Here is a 23,895-nt window from a genome sequence, read left to right as displayed (position 1 = left end):
CGCTCGAGAGCACTCTTACCTGCTGATCTAGAAAATAATTTTCCATAATCTAGCATGGGTAGGATGGTCATCTGAAACAGGGTTAGTTTGGCAGCTGGGGTGAAAGAGGAGCGATTACGATATAGGAAACCAAGTCTAGATTTAACTTTAGCCTGCAGCTTTGATATGTGCTGAGAGAAGGACAGTGTACTGTCTAGACATACTCCCAAGTACTTGTATGAGGTGACTACCTCAAGCTCTAAACCCTCAGAGGTAGTAATAACACCTGTGGGGAGAGGGGCGTTCTTCTTACCAAACCACATGACCTTTGTTTTGGAGGTGTTCAAACAAGGTTAAGGGCAGAGACAGCTTGTTGGACACTAAGCAAGCTTTGATGTAGAGCGTTTGTTAACACAAAATCCTTGGAGGGGCCAGCTGAGTATAAGACTATCATCTGCATATACAGTGCCTTGCGAAAGTATTCGGCCCCCTTGAACTTTGCGACCTTTTGCCACATGTCAGGCTTCAAACATAAAGATATAAAACTGTATTTTTTTGTGAAGAATCAACAACAAGTGGGACACAATCATGAAGTGGAACGACATTTATTGGATATTTCAAACTTTTTTAACAAATCAAAAACTGAAAAATTGGGCGTGTTTATGTATGCTTTATGTTTGAAGCCTGAAATGTGGCAAAAGGTCGCAAAGTTCAAGGGGGCCGAATACTTTCGCAAGGCACTGTAAATGGATGAGGGAGCTTCCTACTGCCTGAGCTATGTTGTTTATGTAAATTGAGAAGAGTTTGCGGCCTAGGATTGAACCTTGGGGTACTCCCTTGGTGACAGGCAGTGGCTGAGACAGCAGATGTTCTGACTTTATACACTGCACTCTTTGAGAGATAGTTAGCAAACCAGACCAAAGACCCCTCAGAGACACCAATACTCCTTAGCCGGCCCACAAGAATGGAATGGTCTACCATATCAAAACTTTGGCCAAGTCAATAAGAATAGCTGCACATTATTGTTTAGAATCAAGGGCAATGGTGACATCATTTAGGACCTTTAAGGTTGCAGTGACGCATGCAGAACCTGAGCAGAAAACCAGATTGCATTCCAGAGAGAAAACTACAGACATCAAGAAAGCCAGTCGGTTGATTATTGACTAGTTTTCCAACACTTTTGATAAACAGGGCATAATAGACATTGTCCTATAACAGTTAGGATCAGCTTGATTTCTCCCTTTAAATAAAGGACGCACGGTGGCTGCCTTCCAAGCAATGAGAACTTCCCCATAGAGGAGAGAGGTTAAAAAGGTCAGAGACAGGCTAGGCAATGATAGGGGCTGCAACCTTATAGAAGAAAGGATCTAAACCATCTGCCCCAGATGTTTTTTGGGGGTCAAGTTTGAGAAATAAGATTCTCTGGTCTGATGAAACCAAGATTGAACTCTTTGTCCTGAATGCCAAGCTTCACGTCTAGAGGAAACCTGGCACCATCCCTACGGTGAAGCATGGTGGTGGCAGCATCATGCTGTGGGGATGTTTTTCAGCGGCAGGGACTGGGAGACTAATCTGGATCGAGGGAAAGATGAACAGAGCAAAGTACAGAGAGATCCTTGATGAAAAACAGCTCCAGAGTAGAACAACGACCCGAAACAGGTGGCTTAAGGACAAGTCTCTGAATATCCTTGAGTGGCCCAACCAGAGCTTGGGTGTGAACCCTATCGAATGTCTCTGGAGAGACCTGAAAATAACTGTTCAGCGATGCTCCCCATTCAACCTGACAGAGCTTGAGTAGCTCTTCAGAGGAGAATGGGAGAAACTCCCCAAATACAGGTGTGGCAAGCTTGTACCATACCCAAGAAGACTCGAGGTTGTAATCGCTGCCGAAGGTTCTTCAACACAGTACTGAGGAAAGGGTCTGAATACTTATGTAAATGTGATATTTCAGTATTTTCTAAGTATAGTTTATGCTTTGTCATTAAAGGGGTTTGATGTGTAGATTGATGAGGGGGAAATAAACTATTTCATCCATTTTAAAATAAGGACGTACTGTAACAAAATGTGGAAAAAGTCAAGGGGTCTGAATACTTTCTGAGTGTACTGTATACATCCTGTAAGCTACAAACGAAGGTAGGAAACACCAACAAGGATTTCCTTTTAAAAACCCTCAACTCAGTCCTGTGGCTGGACTGTATCAAGTTGGTCAGTTTATTTGTCAAAATGTCACTGGAAGGGAATCCATAGTCATGCAGATATCTTGAGTAAAAAGGCAAAAAAGTCGAAGATTAAGTGACTTCACCAAGAGTGACATAAATAATGCGAGGGAAATAGGTCTAATCTGTCCAGAAGAATTCATAAATGTCAAAGGTGTACAGCATATCTGCTGTAGACCTGCCCATTGACAACAATCAAAAGTCTCATTAAAAGACTCCAAACACATTAAAATGTCAGTCGTACATCCGTGGAATTGTTTACGCTTCACAATCACTTAATGTAAGACAAACAAATGAATTTGATTGGAAGGTGAAGGGACTTGGTAAACAGCTCTGGATGGAATAAGAGAGAGATCTTTACATTAAATAGCAAGTTGCCATGACACCAACAAAAAGGAGAGAGAATACAGAACAAAAAACTTTTGGGTGGCATTTACTGATAGTTTGGGTTTTTCAAATCACCTGAATGCTGACAGTACTCCACAACATTGACTGACTCGTCCCTCAACAAACTGAACTTCTTATAAACTACCTCTAGATGGTGCAAAGAAATGAAATATGGCCCAGCCAGTAGCTGTAATATTTGGTTCGTCTTCTCAGGGAATTGAACTGTAAAGAAGATGTTGCATTTGTCTAACGGGATGCAGCCGGCAGGATGTTTATCTAAATGGTATTGTATCAAATTCTCCTTGTAGGATTTCTAGGTCTAAAACAAGATGACAAAAGAACAATCGAATGTATTATAAACTAGACCAGACTCAAAGCTAGGCACATGTACTCCCTGTCAAGGTAAATCTGAACTTCTTTATTTCCTGTTTTAGTGTTGAGTCTCTTACAGTCGCATCGGCAACTCCATCTAGAACTGACCCATCACTCAGGTTACCACATCCCTCCAGCCATAGTCCAAACAGACTTAACTGAGCCCAAAGAAACATCAGCTTCATCTAGAACTGACCCATCACTCAGGTTACCACATCCCTCTAGCCATAGTCCAAACAGACTTAACTGAGCCCAAAGAAACATCAACTTCATCTAGAACTGACCCATCACTCAGGTTACCACATCCCTCCAGCCATAGTCCAAACAGACTTAACTGAGCCCAAAGAAACATCAGCTTCATCTAGAACTGACCCATCACTCAGGTTACCACATCCCTCCAGCCATAGTCCAAACAGACTTAACTGAGCCCAAAGAAACATCAGCTTCATCTAGAACTGACCCATCACTCAGGTTACCACATCCCTCCAGCCATAGTCCAAACAGACTTAACTGAGCCCAAATAAACATCAACTCCGTCTAGAACTGACCCATCACTCAGGTTACCACATCCCTCCAGCCATAGTCCAAACAGACTTAACTGAGCCCAAATAAACATCAACTCCGTCTAGAACTGACCCATCACTCAGGTTACCACATCCCTCCAGCCATAGTCCAAACAGACTTAACTGAGCCCAAAGAAACATCAGCTTCATCTAGAACTGACCCATCACTCAGGTTACCACATCCCTCCAGCCATAGTCCAAACAGACTTAACTGAGCCCAAAGAAACATCAACTCCATCTAGAACTAACCCATCACTCAGGTTACCACATCCCTCCAGTCAGTCCAAACAGACTTAACTGAGCCCAAAGAAACATCAGCTTCATCTAGAACTGACCCATCACTCAGGTTACCACATCCCTCCAGCCATAGTCCAAACAGACTTAACTGAGCCCAAAGAAACATCAACTCCATCTAGAACTGACCCATCACTCAGGTTACCACATCCCTCCAGCCATAGTCCAAACAGACTTAACTGAGCCCAAAGAAACATCAACTCCATCTAGAACTGACCCATCACTCAGGTTACCACATCCCTCCAGCCATAGTCCAAACAGACTTAACTGAGCCCAAAGAAACATCAACTCCATCTAGAACTGACCCATCACTCAGGTTACCACATCCCTCCAGCTATAGTCCAAACAGACTTAACTGAGCCCAAAGAAACATCAGCTTCATCTAGAACTGACCCATCACTCAGGTTACCACATCCCTCCAGCCATAGTCCAAACAGACTTAACTGAGCCCAAAGAAACATCAGCTTCATCTAGAACTGACCCATCACTCAGGTTACCACATCCCTCCAGTCATAGTCCAAACAGACTTAACTGAGCCCAAAGAAACATCAGCTTCATCTAGAACTGACCCATCACTCAGGTTACCACATCCCTCCAGCCATAGTCCAAACAGACTTAACTGAGCCCAAAGAAACATCAACCGGGGGGGATATCTTTTTTAACTAATCAGAGTCAAAAACGGGTAGGAATGTGGCAGCAGAGTACTGCCCAGTAACTAACTATAAGTCCATTCTTTCTGGGGTTTTGCCGGCTTTGTCTGAGCGTCAGACAATGTCTGTCTTTGCGTCCCTCACAGCAGGCAATTGAGCTGCCTGTGGGATGGCAACAGGTATATGGAGCTGCCCTATGGCCACTCCATCATCGTCCCAGCCCAGATGGGAGGCTGACCTGGGGCTCCCCCCCACCTCACCAGCAGGTGATCCACGTGGTGCTCATCACCTTCCCAGCAACATCCACTCTGTATGAGAGAGGGCCTGTGTGGTGACCACCATTCCTGGTGTCCATTTGTCATTCCCTGAGAAGTTCCTGACCCAGACAGGCGATCAGCCTCCAGCAGTCTGACGTGTTCAATGCTTTTCCTGTTGGTGGCCATCCGTTCCAGTAGGTCCCAAACATAATCTCAGCTGGACACATCCCGGTTGTGATGTAAAGCGGTAGGCTGCCAGGAATCGGGAAACTCTGGTTTTCAATGTACCTCCTGTTGCCTCTTTCAAGGCTCTTTTCATTGTCTGGACTGCCTTCTCCACTAAGCCATTCGTGGAGCGGTGGTAGGTGGCGGAGGTGATATGGCGAATACCATTGCTTGCCAGAAAGGCCTTGAACTCCGCACTCATAGGATAGCTGCATTGTCTGATACGACTGTATGGGGAAAACCATGAGTGCTGAACACTTCCCTGAGGTGCTCAATTGTTGTTGCTGAGTTTGCAGTGCGGACTGGGAAAACTTAAAGCCATTTGGAGTGAGCATCCACAACCAACAAGAACATCTCCCCAAGGAAATATCTTGCACAGTCAATGTGAATGCGAGTCCAGGGTCTTCCAGGCCACTCCCAAGGGTTGATGGGAGCTGGAGCATTTTGTACCTGCTGGCAAGTAGCACATAACTGCACCTGCTCTTCCACCACTTTGTCCAATCACAGCCACCACATGTGAGCTCTTGCTGTGGCTTTCATTCTGGATACTCCTGGCTGTGACTTGTGGAGTTCCTCCAGTAGAGGTGGAACCATGACTCCAAGGCCCAAAAGCAGGATGCTGTCCTGCACTGAGAGTTAGTTTCTCCTTTTAGAATATGGCTGCTACTCCTCTGTAGTACAGTGGGCTGGCCATCCCTCCTGGACAAAGCGGCTGACTTTAAAAAAAAAAAAATGTTTTTGATTTAACTAGGCAAGTCACTTAAGAACACATTCTTATTTACAATGATGGCCTACCAAAAGGCAAATGGCCTCCGACAGGGACGGGGGATTCAAATAAATAAATAAATACAATATAAATATAGGACAAAACACACATCACAACAAGAGAGACAACACAACACGACATAAAGAGAGACCTAAGACAACAACATAGCAAGGCAGCAACACATGACAACACAGCATGATAACAACACAACATAACAACAACATGGCAGCAACACAACATGGTGGCAGCACGAAACATGGTACAAACATTATTTGGCACAGTCAAAAGCAATCAATCAATCAAATGTATTTATAAAGCTCTTCTTACATCAGCTGATGTCACAAAGTGCTGTACAGAAACACAGCCTAAAACACCAAACAGCAAGCAATGCAGGTGTAGAAGCACAGTGGCTAGGAAAAACTCCCTAGAAAGGCCAGAACCTAGGAAGAAACCTAGAGTGGAACCAGGCTATGAGGGGTGGCTAGTCCTCTTCTGGCTGTGCCAGGTGGAGATGATAACAGAACATGGCCAAGATGTTCAAATGTTCATAGATGACCAGCAGGGTCAAATAATAATAATCACAGTAGTTGTCGAGGGTGCAACAGGTCAGCACCTCAGGAGTAAATGTCAGTTGGCTTTTCATAGCCAGTCATTCAGAGTATCTCTACCACTCCTGTTGTCTCTAGAGAGTTGACAACAGCAGGTCTGGGACAGGTAGCACATCCGGTGAACAGGTCAGGGTTCCATAGCCGCAAGCAGAACAGTTGAAACTGGAGCAGCAGCAGGGCCAGGTGGACTAGGGACAGCAAGGAGTCAATCAGGCCAGGTAGTCCTGAGGCATGGTCCTAGGGCTCAGGTCCTCCGAGAAAGAGAAAGAAAGAATGAGAGAAAGAGAAAAATAGATAAAGATAATTAGAGAGAGCATACTTAAATTCACACAGGACACCAGATAACCCCCGACACATAAACTACTGCAGCATAAATACTGGAGGCTGAGACAGGAGGGGTCAGGAGACACTGTGGCCCCATTCAACGATACCCCCGGACAGGGCCAAACAGGCAGTATATCACTTTGCCAAGCACAGCCCCCACACCACTAGATGGATATCTTCAACCACCAACTTACCATCCTGAGACAAGGCCGAGTATAGCCCACAAAGATCTCCGCCACGGCACAACCCAAGGGGGGGCGCCAACTCGGACAGGAAGATCACGTCAGTGACGCACCCCTCCCAGGGATGGCATGGAAGAGCCCCAGTAAGCCAGTGACTCAGCCCCTGTAATAGGGTTAGAGACAGAGAATCCCGTTGGAGAGAGGGGAACTGGCCAGGCAGAGACAGCAAGGGTGGTTCTTTGCTCCAGTGCCTTTACCTTCACACTCCTGGGGCAGACTACACTCAATCATAGGACCTACTGAAGAGATGAGTCTTCAATAAAGACTTCAAGATTGAGACCGAGTCTGCGTCTCTCACATGGGTAGGCAGACCATTCCATAAAAATCGAGCTCTATAGGAGAAAGCCCTGCTTCCAATTGTTTGCTTAGAAATTCTAGGGACAGTAAGGAGGCCTGCGTCTTGTGACCGTAGCGTACAAGTAGGTATGTACGGCAGGACCAAATCGGAAAGATAGGTAGGAGCAAGTCCATGTAGTGCTTTGTAGGTTAGCAGTAAAACCTTGAAATCAGCCCTTGCCTTATCAGGAAGCCAGTGTAGAGAGGCTAGCACTGGAGTAATATGATCACATTTTTGGGTTCTAGTCAGGATTCTGACAGCCGTGTTTAGCACGAACTGAAGTTTATTTAGTGCTTTATCCGGGTAGCCGGAAAGTAGAGCATTGCAGTAGTCTAACCTAGAAGTGACAAAAGCATGGATTCATTTTTTTGCATCATTTCTGGACAGAAAGTTTCTGATTTTTGCAATGTTACATAGATGGAAAAAAGCTGCCTTTGAAACAGTCTTGATATGTTCATCAAAAGAGAGATCAGGGTCCAGAGTAACGCTGAGGTCCTTAAGTTTTATTTGTGTAAGGGGTGCGTAACTGGTGGCAGGGAAGTCAGACGCAGGAGAGCAGAACTAGGTAATAGCCGGAGCAGTTTAATAGCAAAACCAATGCCATAGGAATTACAAAATATGGGTACAAAACCCGTCACACACCAATCAAACATGTCACAAGCACTTACAACAAACAATTTCACACACAGACATGAGGGGAACAGAGGGTTAAATACACAACACGTAATGAGGGAATGTAAACCAGGTGTGTGGGAAAACAAGACAAAACAAATGGAAAATTAAAAATGGATCGGCGATGGCTAGAAGACTGGTGACGTCGACCGCCGAACACCGCCCAAACAAGGAGAGGAACCAGACTTCGGTGGAAGTCGTGACAATTTGAGATGACTGTACAACCATCAAGATTAATTGTCAGATCCAACTGAAGACCTCTCTGTTTATTGGGACCTAGAACAAGCCTCTCTGTTTTGTCCGAGTTTAAAAGTAGAACATTTGCCGCCATCCACTTCCTTATGTCTGAAACACAGGCTTCCAGTGAGGGCAATTTTTGGGCTTCACCATGTTTCATCGAAATGTACAGCTGTGTGTCATCCGCATAGCAGTGAAAGTTAACATTATGTTTCCGATTGACATCACCAAGAGGTGAAATATATAGTGAAAACAATAGTGGTCCTGAAACGGAGCCTTGTGGAACACAGAAATGTACATTTGATTTGTCATAGGGCAAACCATCCACAGAGACAAACTGATATCTTTCTGACAGACAAGATTTAAACCAGGCCAGAACTTGTCCGTGTAGACCAATTTGGATTTCCAATCTCTCCAAAAGAATGTGGTGATCGATGGTATCAAAAGCAGCACTAAGGTCTAGGAGCACGAGGACAGAGGCAGAGCTTCGGTCTGACGCCATTAAAAGGTAATTTACCACCTTCACAAGTGCAGTCTAGGTGCTGTGATGGGGTCTAAAACCAGACTGAAGTGTTTTGTATACATTGTTTGTCTTCAGGAAGGCAGTGAGTTGCTGCCAAATAGCTTTTTTAAAGATTTTTCAGAGGAATGGGAGTTTCGATATAGGCCGATAGTTTTTTATATTTTCTGGGTCAAGGTTTGGCTTTTTCAAGAGAGGCTTTATTACTGCCACTTTTAGTGAGTTTGGTACACATCCGGTGGATAGAGAGCCGTTTATTATGTTCAACATTGGAGGGCCAAGCACAGGAAGCAGCTCTTTCAGTAGTTTAGTTGGAATAGGGTCCAGTATGCAGCTTGAAGGTTTAGAGGCCATGATTGTGTCAAGAGATATAGTACTAAAAAACTTGAGTGTCTCCCTTGATCCTAGGTCCTGGCAGAGTTGTGCAGACTCAGGGCAACTGAGCTTTGAAGGAATACGCAGATTTAAAGAGTCCGTAATTTGCTTTCTAATGATCATGATCTTCCTCAAAGAAGTCCATGAATTTATCACTGCTGAAGTGAAAGTCATCCTCTTTTGGCTGATGCTTCTTTTTAGTAAGCTTTGCGACAGTATCAAAAATAAATGTTGTATTGTTCTTATTTTGCTCAATTAAGTTTGAAAAATAGGATGATCAAGCAGCAGTGAGGGCTCTTCGATACTGCACTGTACTGTCTAGTCGGAAGACTTCTAGTTTAGTGTAGCGCCATTTCCGTTCCAATTTTCTGGAAGCTTGCTTCAGAGCTCGGGTATTTTCTGTATACCAGGGAGCTAGTTTCTTATGTCAAATGTTTTTTGTTTTTATCGGTGCGACTGCATCTAGGGTATTACGCAAGGTTAAATTGAGTTCCTCAGTTAGGTGGTTAACTGATTTTTGTATTCTAATTAAGATTCACAACATTTATTCCACGGGACAAAACTAGGTCCAGAGTATGACTGTGGCAGTGAGTAGGTCCGGAGACGTTGGACAAAACCCACTGAGTCGATGATGGCTACGAAAGCCTTTTGGATTGGGACTGTGGACTCAGGGAACTCAGTGAGGAACGCTGTATATGGCCCAGGAGGCCTGTAAACAGTAGCTATAAAAAGTGATTGAGTAGGCTGCATAGATTTCATGACTAGAAGCTCAAAACACGAAAACAGTATTTTTTTTTTATTGAAATTTGCTATAGTAAATGTTAGCAACACCTACGCCTTTGCGGGATGCACAGGAAATATGGTCACCAGTGTAACCAGGAGGTGAGGCCTCATTTAACACAGTAAATTCATCAGACTTAAGCCATGTTTCAGTCAGGCCAATCACATCAAGATTATGATCAGTGATTAGTTCATTGACTATAACTGCCTTGGAAGTGATTAGTTCATTGGAAGTGATTAGTTCATTGGAAGTGATTAGTTCATTGGAAGTGATTAGTTCATTGACGATAACAGCACAAAGGTGAAGAAACAACAATACATCACACAAAGCAGCCACAACTGTCTGTAAGAGTATCCATGATTGAATCTTTGAATGAAGAGATTGAGATAAAACTGTCCAGTTTGAGTTTTTGTTGAAGCTCGTTCGTCGCTAGCTGCAGTGAACTGAAAAGAGGAGTGACCCAGGGATGTGTGTGCTTTGGGGACCTTTAACAGAATGTGACTGGCAGAATGGGTGTTGTATGTGGAGGATGAGGGCTGCAGTAGATATCTCAGATAGGGGGGAGTGAGGCCTAAGAAGGTTTTATAAATAAGCATCAACCAGTGGTTCTTGTAACGGGTATACAGAGATGACCAGTTTACAGAGGAGTGCAGTGATGTGTCCTATAAGGAGCCTTGGTGGCAAATCTGATGGCCGAATGATAAAGAATATCTAGCTGCTCGAGAGCACCCTTACCTGCTGATCTATAAATGATGTCTCTGTAATCTAGCATGGGTAGGATGGTCATCTGAAACAGGGTTAGTTTGGCAGCTGGGGTGAAAGAGGAGCGATTACGATATAGGAAATCAAGTCTAGATTTAACTTTAGCCTGCAGCTTTGATATGTGCTGAGAGAAGGACAGTGTACTGTCTAGACATACTCCCAAGTACTTGTATGAGGTGACTACCTCAAGCTCTAAACCCTCAGAGGTAGTAAGAACACGTGTGGGAAGAGGAGCCTTCTTCTTACCAAACCACATGATCTTTGTTTTGGAGGTGTTCAGAACAAGGTTAAGGGTAGAGAAAGCTTGTTGAACTTTGGAGAGAAGAGGGTCTCTTACAGTTAATTTCTTCAGTTGCCAATGGAGCTGTTTGGATCTGTTTCAGCGAGCACAACAATTCAGGGGGACTTTTGGGGTCTTTGGGAATGTCTGGCAGTGGCAGCCTGCTGAGACCATTAGCGTTAGCGATGGGGGGGCCCGATCTGTACATCAACTCATATTGGTATTGCGCTAACATGAGGGCCCATCTTTGCAGTCGCCCGGAGGGGGATGGGTGTATGGTCTTCAGCTCACCCAGGAGTCCTAACAGGGGCTTAGGGTCCGTTTGGATGGTGAAGTGGCATCCCTACGGATACTGGTGAAATGTTGTAATGCACAAGTAGTTCTGAAGACGACAGCAAGTCCTTGGATTTCTGGGAATCTGTTTTCTGGGGTGTGAAAGCGACCATAGTAGTTTAACACCCCAAAGTAGACTCGTAGCTCACAAACATCCTTGGGTTCTGTGGCCTCTTTGATTGCTCTCACTTTCTTGTCTAATGGCTGAAGCTTGTTGGCTGTGCCCCCAAGTACTCCACTTCAGGGGTCAGGAAAACACACTTGGATTTCTTCAAATCAAATCAAATGTATTTATATAGCCCTTCGTACATCAGCTGATATCTCAAAGTGCTGTACAGAAACCCAGCCTAAAACCCCAAACAGCAAGCAATGCAGGTGTTGAAGCACATTGGCTAGGAAAAACTCCCTAGAAAGGCCAAAACCTAGGAAGAAACCTAGAGAGGAACCAGGCGATTATAACAGAACATGGCCAAGATGTTCAAATGTTCATAAATGACCAGCATGGTCAAATAATAGGTCTGGGACAGGTAGCACGTCTGGTGAACAGGTCAGGATTCCATAGCCGCAGGCAGAACAGTTGAAACAGGAGCAGCAGCACGGCCAGGTGGACTGGGGACAGCAAGGAGTCATCATGCCAGGTAGTCCTGAGGCATGGTCCTAGGGCTCAGGTCCTCCGAGAGAGAGAAAGAAAGAGAGAAAGAGAGAATTAGAGAGAGCATACTTAAATTCACACAGGACACAGGATAAGACAGGAGAAGTACTCCAGATATAACAAAGTGACCCTAGCCCCCCGACACATAAACTACTGCAGCATAAATACTGGAGGCTGAGTCAGGAGGGGTCAGGAGACACTGTGGCCCCATCCGAAAGAATGGCCACATTTGTGGCCCCATTTCTTAAAGCGAAGCCTTGCGCTCTCCAGTCTTGACAGCAATGTTTCAAGTTTTTTTTAGATGGTCTTCCTCAGTGACACCGGTGATAAACATATATCATCATCCATATGTACAGTAGGGTGCCCACTAACAGATTCTCCATTGTTCTTTGAAAGATCGCAAAGGCAGAGGAAACTCCAAACGGGTGGTTGTGTACTGACACAGCCCCTTGTGGGTGTTTATCGTAACCACTTTGCGTGATTCTTCAGCCAGCACCAACTAGTGGTATGCCTTTGCGAATAGCTCCTCTATCCATTGCAATGGGTACTGATCCAGTCTGTAAGCTACATTGGCAGTAGTGGAGGCTAATGGAATGGTACCATAGTACTCTGTGTTTGATGTATTTGATGCCATTCCACTTATTCCACTCCAACCATTACCACGAGCCTGTCCTCCACAATTAAGGTGCCACCAACCTCCTGTAATTGGCAGTTAGCTTGTAATCTCCACAAATCCTGATATTTCCACCAGGCTTCACTACTGGGACAATGCGGGCAGCACACTCAGAGTAGGTGATTGGTTCCAGTATTCCAGTGGTCTGGAGCCTGTCTAGCTCTGCCTCGACCTTCTGTTTCTAGTACACATGTCTGTCAGAAAACTCTGCCAGGACAGTCCCAACAGTTGTCTGATATACGGCTATACACAGAAAAGTTATATTTGCATGATTTAGCGTCATTAACTAATCATTACTGGTTTGTTCTATTTACAGTGCCTTGCGAAAGTATTCGGCCTCCTTGAACTTTGCAACCTTTTGCCACATTTCAGGCTTCAAACAAAGATATAAAACTGTATTTTTTTGTGAAGAATCAACAACAAGTGGGACACAATCATGAAGTGGAACGACATTTATTGGATATTTCAAACTTTTTTAACAAATCAGAAACTGAAAAATTGGGCGTGCAAAATTATTCCCTAGACTGGTGACGCTCGCGCAATATGGCCTCGCTTTTTTTGTTGTTGCAAAGGTGACATTCTGCTCCTTAAAGCGTCAATTAATTCAATTAAATTCAATTCAAGGGCTTTATTGGCATGGGAAACATGTGTTAACATTGCCAAAGCAAGTGAGTTAGATAATATATAAAGTGAATATATAAAGTGAAATAAACAATAAAAATTAACAGTAAACATTACACATACAGAAGTTTCAAAACAATAAAGACAATACAAATGTCATATTATATATACACAGTGTTTTAACAATGTACAAATGGTAAAGGACACAAGATAAAATAAATAAGCATAAATATGGGTTGTATTTACAATGGTGTGTGTTCTTCACTGGTTGCCCTTTTCTCGTGCCAACAGGTCACAAATCTTGCTGCTGTGATGGCACACTGTGGAATTTCACCCAGTAGATATGGGAGTTTTTCAAAATTGGATTTGTTTTCGAATTCAATTATCAGTTGAGTGGTTGTCTTTGCAACAGTAACAGGCTGTTACATAAGAACGTGGCTGCTGAGACAGGGCCAGTGACAGCTTGTTTAGGCTCTTGGTACTTTGTAGGGTGTGTGACCCCTGGTCTGCTACCTCTACTGCTATTACCTTTCCTAGGGCTGTTTTCCATGATAACTCTGCAATAGCTAGTAGTCGACATTGTGTCTGCTCACATCCTACGCCCGTACTAGCTGATCTCTGAAACACCCCTCCAAACTCACAGCGTGATGCTTGATGCTTTAGACTGGCCACATACGCTACTACTGATTCACCTGGGCTTCTGCCACAGGACTTTAAACCTCTCTACTATCACGTTGGGTTTGAGATCAAAGTGTTCTCCAACACGCTGTATCAGGTTTGCATAAGTTATAAGCTGTGGTGCTACCAAGTCCATCACTAAACCATATATTGTGTTTCTACATGCTGATAGTAATATTGCCCTTTTTGTCTTGTCCTCATTCACATCGTTTGCCTCAAAAAATTCAGTCTCTCAATGTGTTTGGACCATGTCTCTGAAATGAGATGAAACACATTCACCAAAATATGCCATAACTTCTCAGGTTAAAAGTATATATTTTTGTGTGTTCAGCTATGAGACTCCGTTAGCAATGTACTTCTGTCTAACCAGCGATATTTAGCTTTCAGTGATATCTTGCACAGCTAACATAGCGTCACTTACTTCACTCAAACTCACGAGATTTCTTCACGTTCTGTTTGCGCTCCGCACTACTCAACACTGTGTGCATCTTGCACAGCTAACATAGCGTCACTTACTTCACTCACAAAGTCACGAGATTTCTTCACGTTCTGTTTGCGCTCCGCACTACTCAACACTGTGTGCATCTTGCACAGCTAACATAGCGTCTCTTACTTCACTCACAAAGTCACGAGATTTCTTCACGTTCTGTTTGCGCTCCGCACTACTCAACACTGTGTGCATCTTGCACGGCTAACATAGCGTCACTTACTTCACTCACAAAGTCACGAGATTTCTTCACGTTCTGTTTGCGCTCCGCACTACTCATCACTGTGTGCATCTTGCACAGCTAACATAGCGTCACTTACTTCACTCACAAAGTCACGAGATTTCTTCACGTTCTGTTTGCGCTCCGCACTACTCAACACTGTGTGCATCTTGCACAGCTAACATAGCGTCACTTACTTCACTCACAAAGTCACGAGATTTCTTCACGTTCTGTTTGCGCTCCGCACTACTCATCACTGTGTGCATCTTGCACAGCTAACATAGCGTCACTTACTTCACTCACAAAGTCACGAGATTTCTTCACGTTCTGTTTGCGCTCCGCACTACTCATCACTGTGTGCATCTTGCACGGCTAACATAGCGTCACTTACTTCACTCAAACTCACGAGCTGTCGAAACTGTGACTCCGCCTCAACGTTGTCTCTAAAATCTGCTATGCGGAAGGAGTTGTAACCCCGAATCATCAGATCACTTTTGTTCTTGTGAGAATTTAGCTTTGTTCTGGTCACCAAATATTATAAACTTGACCAGACTCAAAGCTAGGCACATGTACTCCCTGTCAAGGTAAATCTGAACGGCTTTATTTCCTGTTTTAGTGTTGAGTCGCATCGGCAACTCCATCTAGAACCAACCCATCACTCGGGTTACCACAGAGTGAGACATGCATGACCAGTCTATGGCTGAGATTATGTATAGGATAACCATCTAATTGCATCAAAAGTGTATATTTTCTTATACAAAACACAATTGAGAACATTCCTTTTTACATTTTCCCATTTCTGTCAGCAGCTGTCAGTTTGGCTCTTCAGATAGGCTTGAAAGAAAATGTCAGTAAAATGTCACTAAATGTAGCTAAATTTATCGAGTGCTGTTAAACGGGTCACTGCTGGTGATTTCAAAGCAGTCTTAGAGATTTAGCTTGGTGTAGGTCGTCATTGTAAATAAGAATGTTTCCTTAACTGATTTGCCTAGTTAAATAAAAAGGTTAAACTAAGTGCATAAACTGAATGTCAACAAGATCTATGGGCCTACGCCCATTCTTTTCTGGACACCAAAATAGCAACCATGGTAACAATGTCAGTAATCCGTGATGTTGTAACATATCCTGTGTGTGTGTCAAAAGTGGCCTAAATGCAACAGTAACTAAATGCCATCAGTCCATCAAGGACAGATTACATTGATGAAAAATAACACTAAAAAAGGCAAGCCAGAAAATGCAACAAACATCATAGTTCAGAATTGTATTTATTACATTTTAATTCCACGTCACATATCTGAATCATTTAAAATACCAAAGTATCTATTTTCATTGTAAAGCTTGTTTGTCATTTGGTGCACTGTACATTTCTCCATCATAAAATCTAACTAATACAAATGGAACAAAGCAGACTTGACAGTAAGACTCAAACTGGAATAATGACTCAACATGTACACATCAACAGGACCATTACAGAACCTCTACTAGGAGTGACTAGAACTTGACCGTCAATGGACCATATACTGTAGATAGATACAATAAGCCACAACATATTGACCACAACCAGCTGTATAGGATTGAATGGCAAGACTGTAACATGGACAACTTGAGCAAATAGAATTGGAATGCAATGAAAGAATGGAATGAGAACGCTTCGGTGAAATGATCTGAAGGGTGAAGTGATGAGTATAAGGGACTGGTATGAGAGGAACAACTTCAAGGACACACCAACATAACCTGGTTTCATAAGATCTGGGACCAGGCTAACACAACCATACTGCAGCTTCCACGTAATACATATTGTGCATTGCAACTACACAGAAGGCTGCACCCCCTGCACTCTACAAGGTGTCAAAAGCGTTCCACAGGGAGGGTGGACAATGTTGACTCCAACGCTTCCCACAGCTGTGTCAAGTTGACTGGATGTCCTGTGGGTGCTGGACCATTCTTGATACACACGGGAAACCGTTGAGCTTGAAAACCCCAGAAAACGTTGCAGTTGACACAAACCAATAGGCCTGGCACCTACTAGCAGAGCCCGTTCTAAAAGGAACATGAAATCTTTCGTTTTGCCCAATTCTACCTAATATAAATATATATATAGATAGATAGTACTCCAAAATGATGAACCAGAGAAACTGTACACCACTGATTGATTAGTCCCCCTCCCCACACAATAAATAAAATTCAAAGTACCAGACACCCAAATATAACATTCCTACTAAAAGATCCCAGTGCACCAGTACTAAAGATTGAGGCAGAAATGCCTATGTTGTTCTGTAAAGTGATGGTCCTTTTAAAGTTAGCATGTTTCTTTACAAGTCTTTCTGTATACAACCCTGTGAGTCAGGAATGATGGTAGGAAACACAGTCCTATGGATGGACTGTATCAAGTTGGTGAGTTAATTTTAAAAAAATGTCCCCAGTTTTGAATACAGTCATGCAGACATTGAGTTAAAAAAAAACATGTAAAAAAATTCACAAAGTTGCCAAACCCACCAGCAGTGGAAGGTAAGTGACGTCACCAAGAGTAACAGAATGCTTAGGGGAGATGGGTCTAACATTCCTATCAAAAGTTACATCAGAAAGACTCTAGAGACATTAAAATGGCAGCCATACATCCGTGGAATTGTTTACGTTGCACAAATCAGTTCATGTAAGACAAATTCATTTGATTCCCCAAGTCTCTTAACCTGTCAACAGCTCTGGATGGAATAAGAGAAAAAGTTACATTAAAGCAAAATGTCAAGATGCCATTGACCACATCTGTACACTGAAAAATATAAAAATGCAATATGTAAAGTGTTGGTCCCATGTTTCATAAACTGAAATAAAAGATTACAAAACTTTTCCATACACACAAAACCTTCTCTCAAATGTTGAACATATTTGGTTTACATCCTTGTTAGTGAGCATTTCTCCGTTGCCAAGATAACCCATCCACCCGACAGGTGTGGCATATTAAGAAGTTGATTAAACAGAATGATTGTTACACATGTGTACCTTGTGCTGGGGACAATAAAAAGGACACAAATGTGCAGTTAAGTTACAACACAATACCACAGCTGTGTCTTAAGTTGAGGGAGTGTGCAATTAGCATGCTGACTGCAGGAATGTCCATGAGAGCTGTTGCCAGAGAATTGAACGTTCATTTCTACCATAGGCCGCCTCCATCATTTTAGAGAATTTTGCAGTACGTCTAACCGGCCTCAACGCCGCAGACCACGTGTATGGCGTCGCATGGGTGAGCGGTTTGCTGATGTCAACGTTGTGAACAGAGTGCCCCATGGTGGCGGTGGGGTTAAGGTATGTTATGGGTAGGGTAGGCTTAGGCTATGGACAATGAACACCATTGCATTTTATCAATGGCAATTTAATTGCACAGAGACACCATGACGAGATCCTGAGGCCCATTGTCGTGCCATTCACTGTCCCTCAACCACCTCTGATAGGAGTTCATGTAACACTATATAATGCATATTAGTCCAATATGTCCCGGCCAGTAGCTGTAATATTTGGTCAATTGTCTTAACGAATTGGACCGTAAAGAAGATATTGCGTTCTTCTTAAAGAACACAGCTGACAGAATATTCAATTAAAATGACATGAATGCACATTTGGCATTGAATCCTACCAAAAATACAGTTGATGTTAGACGTTTACATACACTTAGGTTGGAGTCATGAAAACTTGTTTTTCAACCACTCCACAAAATTCTTGTTGACCAACTATAGTTTTGACAAGTTGTGCATGACAAATAATTTTTCCAACAATTGTTTAGAGATGATTTCACTGTATCACAATTCCAGTGGGTCAGAAGTTTACATACACTAAGTTGACTGTGCCTTTAAACAGCTTGAAAAATTCCAGAAAATTATGTCATGGCTTTAGAAGCTTCTGATTGGCTAATTGACATCATTTGAGTCAATTGGAGGTGTACCTGTGGACCTATTTCAAGGCCTACCTTCAAACTCAGTGCTTCTTTGCTTGACATCATGGGAAAATATAAAGAAATCAGCCAAGACTGCAGAAAATAAATAAATAAATAATTGTAGACCTCCACAAGTCTGGTTCATCGTTGGGAGCAATTTCCAAATGCCTGAAGGTACCACATTCATCTGTACAACCAATAGTACGCAAGTATAAACACCATGGGACCACGCAGTCGTCATACCGCTCAGGAAGAAGACGCGTTCTGTTCGGTCTCTTAGAGATGAACGTACTTTGCTGCGAAAAGTGCAAATCAATCCCAGAACAGCAAAGGACCTTGTGAAGATGCTGGAGGAAACAGGTACAAAAGTATCTATATCCACAGTAGAGTCCTATATCGACATAACCTGAAAGGCCGCTCAGCAAGGAAGAAGCCACTGCTCCAAAACCACCATAAAGCCAGACTACAGTTTGCAACTGCACATGGGGGACAAAGATCGTACTTTTCAGGGGTTAATGTCCTCTAGTCTGATGAAACAAAATTAGAACTTTTTGGCCATAATGACCATATGTTTGGAGGAAAAAGGGGGAGGCTTGCAAGTCGAAGAACACCATCCCAAATGTGAAGCAACTGTGAAGCAGGGGTGGCAGCATCATGTTGTGGGGGTGCTTTGCTGCAGGAAGGACTGGTGCACTTCACAAAATAGATTGCATCATGAGGGAGGAAAATTATGTGGATATATTGAAGCAACATGTCAAGACATCAGTCAGGAAGTTAAAGCTTGGTTGCAAATGGGTCTTCCAAATGGACAATGACCCCAAGCATACACCCAAAGATGTGGCAAAATGGCCATCACAAAAGCCTGACCTAAAAAAAAAAACATGTGTGAGCAAGGAGGCCTACAAACCTGACTCAGTTACACCAGCTCTGTCAGGAGGAATGGACCAAAATTCACCCAACTTATTCTGGGAAGCTTGTGGAAGGCTACCCGAAACGTTTGACCCAAGTTAAACAACTTAAAGACAATGCAATCCAATACTAATTGAGTGTATGTAAACTCCTGACCCACTGGGAATGTGATGAAATAAAAGCTGAAAGAAATAACTATTATTCCGACACTTCACATTCTTAATGAAGTGGTGATCCTAACTGACCCAAGACAGGGAATTTTTACTAAGATTAAAATGTCCGGAATTGTGAAAAACTTAGTTTAAATGTATTTGGCTAAGGTGTATGTACACTTCCAACTTCAACTGTATGTTGTAGGATTTCTAGGTCTAAAACAAGATGACAAAAAACAATTGAAAGTGAGACATACATGACAAGTCTATGGCTGAGATTTAATTAATAGGATAACCATCTAAAATTGTAAAAAACGCTTATGTTTTGTATAAAAAAAAACAACAACATTGGACATATCCTTTATACAGTTTCCCATTTCTACATCAGTAACTGTCAGTTTGGTTCTTCAGAAAGGCTTATGGTTTGAAATGTGTCAGTAAAATTTGACTAATTTGAATATCGAGTGCCGTTAACATGTCGCTGTAGGTGACTTCAACGCTGACTGAGAAAGCTAACTAGATTTGTGTACTAAGGGTATTGTGCCGATGTTTGCAAATTGACCATTACTAAGCCCGAAGAGATTTTATTTTCAAATAAGAATTTAAAACTAAATTTGATGAATTCCAGATTCAGTATTTTTACTTTTTCCCCCTTCACCAAAAAGTAAAGTCCTAAAAAAAAGAGACAAAAAAAGTTGCCAACCCCTCAGAATAGGATAAAAGGTGTTATGAACTGGGTGGTTTGAGCTCTGAATGCTGATGGTACATCAGCCCGTACACATAAAAATAAAAAATGCTGGTAACCAGTTGACAATAGCAATAACGCCCCTCGGGGGTTTGTGGTATATGGCCGCGTTGCATCGTGCCTATGAACAGTCGTAAGCCATGGTAGATTGGCCATATACCACACCTGCTCGGGCTTTATTGCTTAGAGCGCTAGCGTAGCGTTATAGCGGCATAGGCTAAATATCTAAAGAATCCATGGGCCTACGTGTTACTCTCTGGACATCAATAGGACAACCATGGTAACAGTAACAATGTTAATAACTGGTGATGTCATATAGAATGATCCAAGTGAGATCAAAAGTGGCCTAAAGGCAACAGTAACCAAATGACTGTCGTCAGTCAGTCAAGGTCAAACTGGTGATAAACAACGCTTTAAAACAAACAGCAGGACGGAAAAGGCAACAAACAGTAATCTGTTGTCATGGGAATGAGCGAGTTATCAGGGAGAATAGCTTAGCTTGGGTAGAGACAACTAAAGAACCATTTTGTTCTAATTCAGTCGGTTCACCAATAAACATTACTTCAACTCCATAATGGCTCAACCCATGACAGTTTCCATACAGTACATAAAAGTCACTTGACACCATCACTAAGTGGATGGAATAATCTTCAGTGACCCTTGTATAGGAGAGTACGGACCTAAAACTGTCAAAGACAGGTCATTGATAAGCAATTTGCGAGCACACACACACACACACCTGGCCTAAGGAAAGTACAGTTGGGTTAGAACAGGTATCTTTGATTAACCCCTCCCAACTTAAAAAAATAAAAAAAAATCATGACTTTAATATCCAACTCATTCAATATCTAGACAAAGCAACAAACACTTCCATCTCCACTAACTTCAAACCCAATCTTTGGTCAGTAGGAGGTCCTAAATGGTCAGTAGGAGGTCCTAAATGGTCAGTAGGAGGTCCTAAATGGTCAGTAGGAGGTCCTGTTGAAATCTCCATTTGGATTTCTTGCTTTTTTTGAATGGTTCAACTTCCATAATTGACAGCGTCCATAGGTGTAACCAGTAGGAGTGAACTACATTGTGCTGTTTTGCATGTGGCAGGTCACCAGCACTAGAAAGTGGCTTCCCTCAGGCCAACCATAGCACTGAACACAACACACTCACTGTGCAGTCCCATAGGAAATCAATTCACATCAATTAAATTAAATAAAAAATGGAAAAAAAGAGAATAAACTGCTTCATCGATAAGCCGAGGAGGAGGGCGGTGGAGTGCAGCTGTGATGGTGGGCTGTATGATCCACCTATGGCTTAGTCTCTCCCTCCTTTACTCCAGCTTCTCCTCGGGAATGTTGTCCAGGTCTAGGTCAGGTGAGACCACACAGCACAGACACAGCTTCTGGGTGTTCAGGGAGATCCTGTCTGAGTAAAGGAAATACAACCAGGAAGGTGTCAAAACCAAGCACAGCTTCCCCAGAGCTACAAAGTGTTACAACTTTTATAGTGCCCCCCAACTACGGCACAGTAGCTCTACATTTGGTTATATTACGCTAATATTACGCTAATTCAAAAAGGTAAGTATGATATGAAACATTTCTTTCCACCACATATATGCTGGCTTTAAACAAATTTAACCTATTATTCCCCTTAAATATGAAATCTTTCCTCTTGAAGCACGCTAGCTCTAATCAATATAATTCAACCTGAAACATTTGTAAAGGAGAGAAAAAAATCCACTCAAACTATCTCTTGGTATTGTTTTCATTAGTCCACTGTTGATACAGTCCCACCATGTTTTACAGGTCAGCAGTCCAGTTTTAGACATTGGACTTTCAATAAGAAAAGTGTCACGTGATCATGTGACGCTGGAGGGGCTATAGGAGGGGTACAGAATCGCTAGAGGTCTCACCGAGCATCCTGCCCAGGAAGGCAGGTCTGGAGGAGGGGGGCAGGTGGATACAGATGTAGTAGACTGGCGCTCCAGAAAGAGCCACCCCGATACCCACCAGAGAGTTGATGGTATCACTGTAGAGAGGTACTACCACCAGGAACACACTACATAGACAGTACACTATGGGGAAGAAGAGGGAGAGCTGGAGAGAGAGGGAGAGAGAGAAAACATGCTCACAAAAGAGATGGAGGGGAAATCTACACTTATACATTTTGTTGTTTAAGCAAGTCAGTTAAGAACTAATTTTTATTTTATAACGACGGCCTACCCTGGCCAAACCCTAACGCGGACGACACTGGGCCAATTGTGCGCCGCCCTATGAGACTCCCAATCACGGCTGGTTGTGATACAGTCTAGAATCGAACCAGGGTCTCTAGAACTGAAATGCAGTGCCTTAGACCACTGCGCCACTCAGGAGCCATCATGCTCCCACAAATTCACCAAAGCAGTTGATAAAATTAACTGAAATGGTCATTTTAAGGATTTGAGCCATATCCTGTCCTAATAAATAACATAGTTAAAATATAATACAACTTAATCGTCCATCCAGAAGGAACATTTTGCTTTCACCTTACAAGAAGTATTAAAACCTTACCTTGACGGGCCGGTGCATGTCCGGAGCTTTGACCCGGAGGTAGATCTGGCTGGCGATGGAGAGACCAATGAACAGCCAGTAGTTAAAGCTGAAGTAGTTGATGAGCTGGAACACGTCCTTCACACACAGGTAGATCAGAGACATGCCACCCTACAGGACACACACAGGAAACACGTCACCGATCTGATCCTAGATCAGAGACATGCCGCCCTGCAAGACACGTCACCGATCTGATCCTAGATCAGAGACATGCCGCCCTGCAGGACACACGTCACCGATCTGATCCTAGATCAGAGACATGCCGCCCTGCAGGACACACGTCACCGATCTGATCCTAGATCAGAGACATGCCGCCCTGCAGGACACACGTCACCGATCTGATCCTAGATCAGAGACATGCCGCCCTGCAGGACACACGTCACCGATCTGATCCTAGATCAGAGACATGCCGCCCTGCAAGACACGTCACCGATCTGATCCTAGATCAGAGACATGCCGCCCTGCAGGACACACGTCACCGATCTGATCCTAGATCAGAGACATGCCGCCCTGCAAGACACGTCACCGATCTGATCCTAGATCAGAGACATGCCGCCCTGCAGGACACACGTCACCGATCTGATCCTAGATCAGAGACATGCCGCCCTGCAGGACACACGTCACCGATCTGATCCTAGATCAGAGACATGCCGCCCTGCAGGACACACGTCACCGATCTGATCCTAGATCAGAGACATGCCGCCCTGCAGGACACACGTCACTGATCTGATCCTAGATCAGAAACATGCCGCCCTGCAGGACACACGTCACTGATCTGATCCTAGATCAGAAACATGCCGCCCTGCAGGACACACGTCACTGATCTGATCCTAGATCAGAAACATGCCGCCCTGCAGGACACACGTCACCGATCTGATCCTAGATCAGAGACGTGCCGCCCTGCAAGACACACGTCACCGATCTGATCCTAGATCAGAAACATGCCGCCCTGCAGGACAAACACAGGACACACGTCACCGATCTGATCCTAGATCAGAGACGTGCCGCCCTGCAGGACACACGTCACCGATCTGATCCTAGATCAGAGACGTGCCGCCCTGCAAGACACAC

At 43.5% G+C, this 23,895-nt stretch overlaps 1 protein-coding gene across 4 annotated transcripts in view; it reads right to left on the bottom strand.

Moving 5' to 3' along the window:
- Positions 1–15,757: 15,757 nt before the first annotated feature.
- LOC110487934 (Y+L amino acid transporter 2) overlaps positions 15,758–23,895 on the bottom strand; it is a 29,162-nt gene continuing 21,024 nt past the window's right edge. For all 4 annotated transcript variants that reach the window (XM_021559851.3, XM_021559853.3, XM_021559852.3 and 1 more), the window contains 3 exons: positions 22,786–22,935; positions 22,149–22,332; positions 15,758–21,661 (listed from right to left, as the gene is read on the bottom strand). In XM_021559851.3, the coding sequence (XP_021415526.1) occupies positions 21,567–21,661; positions 22,149–22,332; positions 22,786–22,935 (429 nt within the window). In that variant the 3' untranslated portion in view covers positions 15,758–21,566. The remainder of the gene's footprint in view (positions 21,662–22,148; positions 22,333–22,785; positions 22,936–23,895) is intronic.

The sequence above is a fragment of the Oncorhynchus mykiss genome, chromosome 30 (genome assembly GCF_057628025.1).
Source record: "Oncorhynchus mykiss isolate SJ-2025 chromosome 30, ASM5762802v1, whole genome shotgun sequence".
NCBI lineage: Eukaryota > Metazoa > Chordata > Actinopteri > Salmoniformes > Salmonidae > Oncorhynchus > Oncorhynchus mykiss.
This window is presented reverse-complemented; position numbering and strand designations above follow the sequence as displayed.